This window comes from Brachyhypopomus gauderio, chromosome 5, assembly GCF_052324685.1.
Source record: "Brachyhypopomus gauderio isolate BG-103 chromosome 5, BGAUD_0.2, whole genome shotgun sequence".
Lineage (NCBI taxonomy): Eukaryota > Metazoa > Chordata > Actinopteri > Gymnotiformes > Hypopomidae > Brachyhypopomus > Brachyhypopomus gauderio.
This window is the reverse complement of record NC_135215.1, coordinates 17221524-17231503: the sequence shown is the minus strand read 5'-3', so window position 1 is coordinate 17231503 and position 9980 is coordinate 17221524. Positions and strand designations below refer to the sequence as shown.

General features: G+C 48.1%; 1 protein-coding gene across 5 annotated transcripts in view; it reads right to left on the bottom strand.

The window, feature by feature from the left end:
• map7d1b (MAP7 domain containing 1b) overlaps positions 1-9980 on the bottom strand; it is a 48941-nt gene continuing 38961 nt past the window's right edge. For all 5 annotated transcript variants that reach the window (XM_077006102.1, XM_077006103.1, XM_077006105.1 and 2 more), the window contains 8 exons: positions 9701-9980; positions 8336-8495; positions 4480-4584; positions 4276-4326; positions 3990-4038; positions 2936-3020; positions 1718-1965; positions 1-586 (listed from right to left, as the gene is read on the bottom strand). The exon at positions 9701-9980 is cut by the window's right edge and continues 12 nt beyond it. In XM_077006102.1, the coding sequence (XP_076862217.1) occupies positions 576-586; positions 1718-1965; positions 2936-3020; positions 3990-4038; positions 4276-4326; positions 4480-4584; positions 8336-8495; positions 9701-9980 (989 nt within the window). In that variant the 3' untranslated portion in view covers positions 1-575. The remainder of the gene's footprint in view (positions 587-1717; positions 1966-2935; positions 3021-3989; positions 4039-4275; positions 4327-4479; positions 4585-8335; positions 8496-9700) is intronic.

Sequence of the window (9980 nt, the reverse complement as noted above, 5' to 3'; positions counted from 1 at the left end):
TCCTTTTCTTAAAGGTTTATTCCACAGGTCAGGCAAATATACATTTACACAGCCAACTCATTTCTCTGCTGACGCATCTCACGTTAAATAACTCAGGAATTCACAACAAAACTCCACACTTGTTTTCTGAACTTAAAAGAAAAACAGCAATATAATAATAAGAACAACAACAATAACAATTATTACTTTATCATATCAATAACCAAATACTGTTTCCAGGCCTCTTGCTAAAATCACAGCCTTGTAAGGTGCACCACAAAATCTGGGCGACAGCTGGATAGAATCAGCACGGCTGCACCGTAACACTCAGTGAGAAAAACAGGAAAACACATTGTTTGTTTATTTGTTTTTGGAAACCTTTGTTCTTATACATTATGTAAATACAACGCTGGTTCAGGTCCCCCCCCTTCCCCCAGGACCACGGAGGTGTGTGTCCCCCTCCAACAGGTCCTGAAGTTACCATGGTCACCCAGTTCCTTTGCCACACCTCCTCTGCCGACACTGCACACGCTGCACTGTACTCCACACTCTGTTAGTCAGCGGGGCGGGACTGGGCCTTGCGGGACGCCGGCTGCTCACAGGACCTCTGCAGGACACGGCACAGGTGTGATTGGTTAGAGACGTTGGGAAAGCACGGTGGGGAAAGGCAGGCCAAATGTGAAGTAAAAGAAATGAAAACATTTTGGTTCTCCATGAGAAGTACAGTGTTATACAAATGCATGAGGTGAGGGGCACTAGAGGCCACACCATCCAGCCAATCAGACGTGTGCTGGAGGAAGAGGAGCTTGGACCGCCTCATTGTGGACAAGACAGACACTCCAGTTGCATCATAACAGTGTGATCATGTTCCTTCCAAATTGACTTTGGACCAAGGTAAAATTATGCAGTGGGAGCACTCTCTCTGTCTCTGTCTCTCTCTGCCTCTCCCTCTCTGTCTCTCTCACTCTCTCTCTCTGTCTCTCTCTCTCTCTCACACACACAGGTCTTGACTTAAAGACAAAGACATATTTCATTTTAAGCTGAATAGCCTGGAGATTTGCGGATGAGAGGAAGGTGGTTCGTCTGTGTGCCTCAGTCTCCTCTGGGGTTACTGAAGCGTGTGGACACCACGGGGACTGCCCAGTACTGAAGCGTGTGGACACCCCAGGGACAGCCCAGTACTGAAGCGTGTGGACACCCTGGGGATAGCCCAGTACTGAAGCGTGTGGACACCCTGGGGACAGCCCAGTGCTGAAGCGTGTGGACACCCCGGGGACAGCCCAGTGCTGAAGGACGCTGCAGGAACCAGACAGAAGGAGGCACAAGGAGAGACAGCCATGATCCTCCTTCCAGAGACAACCAGGGGCTGTGGGCTGTGTCCCTGAGACGAGAGCCTAATGGTGGGACAGAGCAGAGAGCTTCCAGCAGCCCCCGTCCCCCCTCTCTGCTGCCCCCCCCAAGCGTCTGATTGTGTGGTGTGCAGATGTTACTGCATGATTTATGGGAGCTGTTCCTGCCCCCCTGAGCACAGATGCAGTTACTGACTGCATATTGCCTCTGAATTTCACTGCTTTAGGACCCAGTACATTCATCTATGGCTCTTTATATGGAGTTTTGCTCTCTGTGGAACCATGTTGCATCCTAAGCCAAGATCCTAATGATGATCTATAAACGTTTAATATGAGTGGTTTCACTATAAGTTGCTATGGAAATGCTGCAGTTATCTGCAAATGTGTACCTGCCACGTGATGGGGCTTCATAGGCCCTGCTTTCCTCAGGAAGGGCTCCCCTCCCTCGAAGGACATGATTGGCTCAGCTGCGATGCCACTCTGAGACTGGCTCTGCCCACTGCTGCTGCCTCCGCTGTGATTGGACAGCTGGATGATCTCGTCAAAGTCGGCAACCTCCCCATTGGAGCTCAGGCCATTGTGATGCTTGGTTGGCTGGACTCCGTTCACCACTTGGGGAGAACGCCAGGACTCCGGGCTGAGGGAAGACGCATAAAAGAGCATCAGACTGCGTGTCCTCACCTCTGACCCAGGGTCCTAGTGCCCTTCTGGTTGGGATTCCAGCACACAGCTCCACTCAGTACTTTATACTGTAATGTCAGCTGCAGTACTGAATCATGGTGGGGGTTCTACACAAGAGTACAGAAACACTGCAGAAAAACAGTATTAACTGCTCCGTCTGGCCACACAATCATCACAAACCGCAACACTGCTTTTGACCTCTGAGTAATAATCACTATGTAACGCTTGACGTGTTGTGGAGGTAGGAGGCGGACACAAACGCTGAGGAGAGTGAGATTTATTAAAGGGAATAACATAATCGTGGTCATAATAACAGGCATGGGTCATATCGGGAGGGCAGTCCAGACATGATACAGTAGGTACATTGGCATACTGACAAACAAACTAAACAAGGCAGGGAAACGCAGAACAGGTACAGGTAGGTAGACACACTAAGGGAAACAATACTCACGACAAGACAAAAAACAACGGAGATACTGAGCGGATTGAACAGCAGAACAAATGACCCAAGAGCATAAATAACAAATGAACAAAACAACCGATAACTGACATGGGAGACACAGGGACTATAGGTGCACAGGACTAGACTAGACACAGGTGGGGACACTGATGAGACGGGTGTGGCAGACGGGGGGACCATGGAGACAGACATGCAGGGAACAACACAGACACGAGGAGCAGGAACCCGGAGTGACAGCTGGGGGGGGGGGGGGGGGGGGGGGGGGTGTAGCCCTACGTGACAAACCACTGAGTAATATTCACTGCTGAGCAATAATCACCACTGAGTATTTATCACTGCTGAGTAATAATCACCACTGAGTAATAATCACTTCTGAGTAATAATCACCACTGAGTAATAATCACCAGTGAGTAATAATCACTTCTGAGTAATAATCACCACTGTGTAATCATCCTGTTTTGCTTACCTCACTTTCAGGTCTCCCTGTGATTGGTTAAAACCCGGAGTGACAGCACTGCAGGTCATGGACGGGTTTAGAGGGGTGGCAGGACCTGCAGGAAAAAACAAACTTACATGGTTCTGTGTACAGGAGGTTCATCCATATTATTCATGCTTGTATATTATTTTACACTCCCACAATCACTGTGTATACCTGTCGTATCATATTTATTGCCTTTTCGCCTTGGGAAATACGCAGGAATATCATAGAGTGCAGTGTTGTTACCTAAACCAGTCTGGGTGCTAATATCATCTAATTTCTACAATAGGAGCTTGGGTCTTCTTAACACAGCCCTGTCTGTCGTAACACGGCCCTGTCTGTCGTAACACGGCCCTGTCTGGTGTAATACGGCCCTGTCTGGTGTAACACGGCCCTGTCAGGCGTAACACGGCCCTGTCAGGCGTAACACGGCCCTGCCTGGCGTAACACGGCCCTGCCTGGCGTAACACGGCCCTGCCTGGCGTAACACGGCCCTGTCTGGCGTAACACAGCCCTGCCTGGTGTAACACAGCCCTGTCTGGCGTAACATGGCCCTGCCTGGCGTAACAAAGCCCTGTCTGGCATAACACGGCCCAGTCTGGCGAAACACGGCCCTGTCTGGCGAAACACGACCCTGTCTGGCGTAACATGGCCCTGCCTGGTGTAACACGGCCCTGTCTGGCGTAACATGGCCCTGTCTGGCAAAACACGGCCCTGTCTGGCAAAACACGGCCCTGTCTGGTGAAACACGGCCCTATCTGGTGAAACACGGCCCTATCTGGTGTAACACGGCCCTGTCTGGCGTAACACGGCCCTGTCTGGTGTAACACGGCCCTGTCTGGTGTAACACGGCCCTGCCTCATGTAATACGGCCCTGTCTGGTGTAACACTGCTTCTGGAGTTAGCCAGACCTTCCAAACACCCAACAGCTGATACGTGCATCAAGTCTTTTTGCATGGAGGAGATCGTACCAAGCCCCCACGATCTCCTCCATGCAATGGCACTGCTAGGTGGGGAAAATGTGTGGAGGCAGAAAACTTACCAACATCCTTCTCACTGCCGTTGACCTGGCCTGGAGTCATGGCGTTCTTCTGCAACAGATGGAACAACAGAGGACCATTAGAGCTGTGTGTGTGTGTGTGTGTGTGTGTGTGTGTGTGTGTGTGTGTGTGTGTGTGTGTGTGTGTATGAACAAGAAAGCAGAGCACACCCAGTTCTAAGAACCAGATGAATAAGTGTACTGTACACTTGTTGCTGCTGTGCGGAGGCAGAGGTGGATCACACCACACAATGTTTAAGAAAGGTTAGACAGAAAGGAGGAAGCTCACCTTCTCTCCAGCGTCACTTTTACGAGTTCTCTTCATGATCTCCTCCAGACGCTAAATACACACACAGCCCACGAGACATACAAGTAAGAATTTCAGCCCAGAACACTTTCACTGTTCAAGCATCTTTTTGAGAAGTTGAGAAACCACTCCCTCCCTCTCTCTCTGCCTCTCTTTCTCACCCTCTCCCTCTCTCTCCCATCTCACCTTCTTTCTCTCCAGTCGTTCCTGCTCTTCTTTCTGAAAGTGTTTTTCTCTCTCCATCCTTTGTCTCTCTGCCTCCTCACGAGCTTTTGATTCTGCTTCTTCTTTCTGGAGAAAATAAATAAATAAGTAAAGGCACAATCATTGATGTCACGCTCCATCTCTACACATGAATTAAACATTATCTGCTCATTCTGTGCTGTAACCATTTAGTTAAACAGCTCACCAATCTTACAGCAACATTTAACTAGCCCATTACACATGCAGGCATGAAAATGGGTCAGGGGTTAAAAAGGTGAGAAGACCGGGGGGGGCGGGGCATGTGACGTCATGGGGATACGGCGACGGGGCGTTGACATGTGGGGGGGGGGGGGGTGACATGTGACGTCATGGGTATACTGCGACGGGGGGGGGGGGGGGGTGGCTGCTGGTGTACGGGGATACAGCGACAGGTGATGCCAAATATTACGGAGCTCGTAAGGTGACATCATGTAAAAAATATAATAACGCGTGGCCACGACTTACTAACGCATGCGAACGACTTACTAACGCGTGCGAACAAGATAATTAAGTATTACTTTATATAAAGCCAGGTTTACCTTCCTTGGGCAGTCAGTTCGCGAACATCCCTGGGATCTGCTTGCTTTGCTGTGAAAAAATAAACTTTGTTGCCGCGTGTGAAAGGCGACGTTAGTATCTCGTTCCCACGGCGTTAATAAGTCGTGGCCACGCGTTATTTATTTATTTTTTACATGATGTCACCTTACGGGCTCCGTAAAATATAGTAAAATCCATAAAAAAAATGTTTTGACTGTCATGTCAATGGATTCAATGTAAACGCAATCCGTAAACGCAAGAAGCCGCTTTCGCCATTCCGGATGGCTCAGTCAAAACCATTACGTCTTAATGAACCAATAAATACATCAGCGGCGAAAATTATTGTAAAAATACCAGGGTTCACGTGTTTTTATTTTATAACATGAGCTAAAGCACAGGGTAGACTCAAACGACAAGAGTTTACAACTTCATCTTCAACCTTTTCAGCCCTGGTGCGAATGTTATCCTCACCCGTCCCTGGATTCACCAGTTACAACTACAGACACACTAGAAAAAAATCTTGATTCTTATTTTATGTCACCGTTAACTACACGGGTTTGACGCGAACTTAATAGGCCCATCTATCTACCTATTTATCACAAGAGCTTGTGGTTAGATCTGACAGTGTTCAACGCTGTAGCGAACGGCAGTAACTTTGTTTTACCGCAAAATATGAAAACGATTGACCATTAATAACCCAATTAAATCCACCCAATTAAAATGTACGATCTGGTAAATGTAGTGGTAAATGTACGATCTGGTAAATGTAGTGGTAAATGTACGATCTGGTAAATGTAGTGGTAAATGTACGATCTGGTAAATGTACGCTCTTCTGACTTGTCCGCGGTGTAGCACTAGGTCCTGCTTCTCGTCCCGCTTAGCAGTAAATGAATAACATGAATGAAGAACGTTCGTATGATTGAAACGCTATTTGGCCTCTATGATGGTTCGGGGCGGAAACTGCTGGCGACTGTCATTGAAATTGCCAATTTCGGAAGTGCTCTGTTTGCTTATTAAGTCAATATGATAATTAAAATATATACATATAATCTCCCGACCCCCCCCCCCCCCCCCCCAAACAAAAAACTCATCGGATCTACACGATTCACGTAGGTCACCCTTTTCAACTTCAAAACGGCGAATTTCGCCGAAAGGTGACAGATTTTCATGCCTGCACATGGCTAAAGGAATGCACGCACCACATCTCCCTCTCTCTCTCACACACACACACACACACACACACACACACACACACACACACACACACACACACACACACACACACACACACACTCTCTCTCTCTCTCTCTCATCTGGTTCTAATCTGATTCAAGGTTCAAAGGCAGTTCTTCGATCCAAATGGGAACAAACATACTGTACTAACATATTTAATCTTTGCCACCAGGGGGGAGTAGAGGTCTAAAATTCTCATTTGCCCCACTTCAGAAATAGTTTGTTCCTGTATGGATTTTACTACTGTCATTATGCATCACATTTCTTAGAACAATCACTGAAATGTCACTTATACAGGACCTATGATGACTCAGGGTCAGATCTGAGGGGTACATCCCCCCACACTTCTGTATGTGTCAAGATCATCTCGCTTTGGTAAAACAACACCAAGAAAGATGTGGGAAAGTCTGTTCAAGGCCATTTCAGTTCAATATTTAACTATAAAACCAAGTATTTTACAAAAACACTTTAAATGCTGACTGAAGTTTGCTGTATACACCCGGGCTACTCCTGTACGTGTATAATGTGGAACCAATCACAGAAGATCTGAGACTGTGCAGGTCTGTAGGCAGAGTGGCACAGAGCTACATCAACGCGTGCTGCAATGACACTGCGAAAAACACCGGCTGGTGGAGACATATGGGCCTCTTTCTCTCTCTCTCTCTCTCTCTCTCTCTCTCTCTCTCTCTCTCTCTCTCTCTCTCTCTCTCTCTTTCTCTCTCTCTCTCTCTCATCTACTGACTGACTGTACACAAATGAAACCTCACTACGCTTGCAGTCACCACTCACATGCTGTTTGAAACGTCCCGGTTTACGTCATCAGGTAATGTTTCATTCGAGGACACTGAGTCCACCAGCACTGACTGAACCCCAGAACACGTGAGACGCAGTGACCTCACACTGCACGCTTACACCACGGGGAACGTGTGATCACTATGAGTCTGGCACACCGTTTGACTGAATGTACTGCAGTAACAATGCAGATAATTCACATGATCAAAAATATTACAACACAAGTCACACATGAAGTGGAGAAGGAATCATCTTCATGCGTCGCTGGTAGGGATGTGATGAGATCTCGTGTCACAAGATCTCGCGAGATGTAACTCAGCAATATTTCTCGTCACGTTAAAAATCTCGCGAGATTTGTGATCCAGCAAGCAGCCAGAGTGACGTCGAAAAATACAGGTATTACTATTGAAGATGCCCCCGCCACTTTCAAATCGTTTGTTTGGCAGCATTTTGGGTACCTGGCAGAAATGATAAATGGCAAGAAAGTGACTGATAAGACACGGACCATATGCAAACATTATATGAAAATAAAGGTCTGGTTAACGACAGACCAGAGTTACGACCGACTTTTTTTAAATTTTGCGCGGTGCACGGAGGAGCAGTGGCAGCACAGTGGAGTGTTGTGGAGTGTAGTGGAGAGAGTTGTGTACGATAAGCTGAGGCAGCGCAGCCTCCACCACAGCCCATCTCGGCAACGCGATCGCTCTTTCTCACGCTGTACGCACGAGAACATTGTTCGTTTTTTTCTTTACTATATTTACAATTTAGCATATCTAAATCTAGGGTCAGGCTTAACGACTGACTTTTCAGTCTCTAACCCCATCGTTAAGCGGGGACTCACTGTAATATTGTTTGCGACTGAAAAAAAGAGAAATATTCATTTTATTTATTTTATTTTAACTTTTATAAAATTTTATTTTAATTTCAATTTGTAGAGGAAGAAGTTTAATAAAAGTTCATGCTTACATCATGCATGTTAAGAGTTATAATAAAACATTTCAAAATGCATGTGTAAATAAAAGTCTGTTGTCCAGTCATATAATTTGTCATTTTAGTGTTCTTAAAATCTCGTCTCGTCTCGTTCTCGTGAACCCAATATCGTGTCTCTTCTCGTGAGCTGAGTGTATTGTCACACCCCTAATCTACCACACACCATTCCAAACAGCATTCCTGGAAACCTAACAGCTTAAAGATCTACAGATCGACAGTTACGAAACCTCCCGTGTGAACTGCTCACTTGTCTCTGGAGGCGCGTGGTCTCCTCCTGCTCGGCACGGGCTCTCTCCTTCTCCTCCTGCTCCTCCTGCAGACGCTGCTGTTCCAGCATCAGCTGCGCCTCCTCCTGCCTGCGTCTCCTCTCCTCCTCCTCTCGTCTGGCGTGCTCCTCACGCAGCTCTCTGATGGAGAGCACACAGAGAAACCGCGTCAAACACACGGCAGCCTCGTGGGGGAGACCAGTGAACCAAAGAACTGACATATCAATGATGTTGTAGCCCGTCAAAGGGTCCAGAGATCATAGCAACAAGAGTTAAACTAAGGTGATGGAGGTGTGGAGGTGATGGAGATATAGAGGTGATGGAGGTGATGGAGATATAGAGGTGATGGAGGTGTAGAGGTACAGAGGTGATGGAGGTGTAGAGGTGATGGAGGTGTAGAGGTACAGAGGTGATGGAGGTGATGGAGGTGTAGAGGTGATGGAGGTGTAGAGGTGTAGAGGTGATGGAGGTGTAGAGGTGATGGAGGTGTAGAGGTATAGAGGTGATGGAGGTGATGGAGGTATAGAGGTGATGGAGGTGATGGAGGTATAGAGGTGATGGAGGTGTAGAGGTATAGAGGTGATGGAGGTATAGAGGTGATGGAGGTGATGGAGGTATAGAGGTGATGGAGGTATAGAGGTGATGGAGGTGTAGAGGTGATGGAGGTGTAGAGGTACAGAGGTGATGGAGGTGTAGAGGTGATGGAGGTGTAGAGATATAGAGGTGATGGAGGTGTAGAGGTATAGAGGTGATGGAGGTGTAGAGGTATAGAGGTGATGGAGGTATAGAGGTGATGGAGGTGTAGAGGTGATGGAGGTGTAGAGGTACAGAGGTGATGGAGGTGTAGAGGTATAGAGGTGATGGAGGTATAGAGGTGATGGAGGTGTAGAGGTGATGGAGGTGTAGAGGTACAGAGGTGATGGAGGTATAGAGGTGATGGAGGTGTGGAGGTGTAGAGGTGATGGAGGTGTAGAAGTGATGGAGGTGTAGAAGTGATGGAGGTGATGGAGGTGTAGAGGTGATGGAGATGTAGAGGTATAGAGGTGATGGAGGTGTAGAGGTATAGAGGTGATGGAGGTGATGGAGGTGTAGAGGTACAGAGGTGATGGAGGTGTAGAGGTATAGAGGTGATGGAGGTGTAGAGGTGATGGAGGTGTAGAGGTGATGGAGGTGTAGAGGTACAAAGGTGATGGAGGTGTAGAGGTATAGAGGTGATGGAGGTGTAGAGGTGATGGAGGTGTAGAGGTACAGAGGTGATGGAGGTGATGGAGGTGTAGAGGTGATGGAGGTGTAGAGGTGAATGAGGTGTAGAAGTGATGGAGGTGATGGAGGTGTGGGTGCTCCACCTGGTCCTCCGCTCCTGCTCCAGTTTCTCCAGCTCCTCCCTCTCCCTCTGCTCACGAGCCTGACGTCGCTTCTCCGCCAGCGCCCTGCTGGCCTCCTCGGGGTCGCTGGTGCCGGCCGTCGCCTTGGCAGCAGCAGGGGTGGGCTCGGCCTGAGGAGAAGGGGCCGGGGGAGTGGCCGCAGGATGGGGCGGGGCAGCTTCTGCGGTAGGAGGGGCTGCTGTGATTGGCTGAGTAGCAGAAGGGGGCGTCGCTGGAGAGGCGGAGACTGTGATAGCTGGAA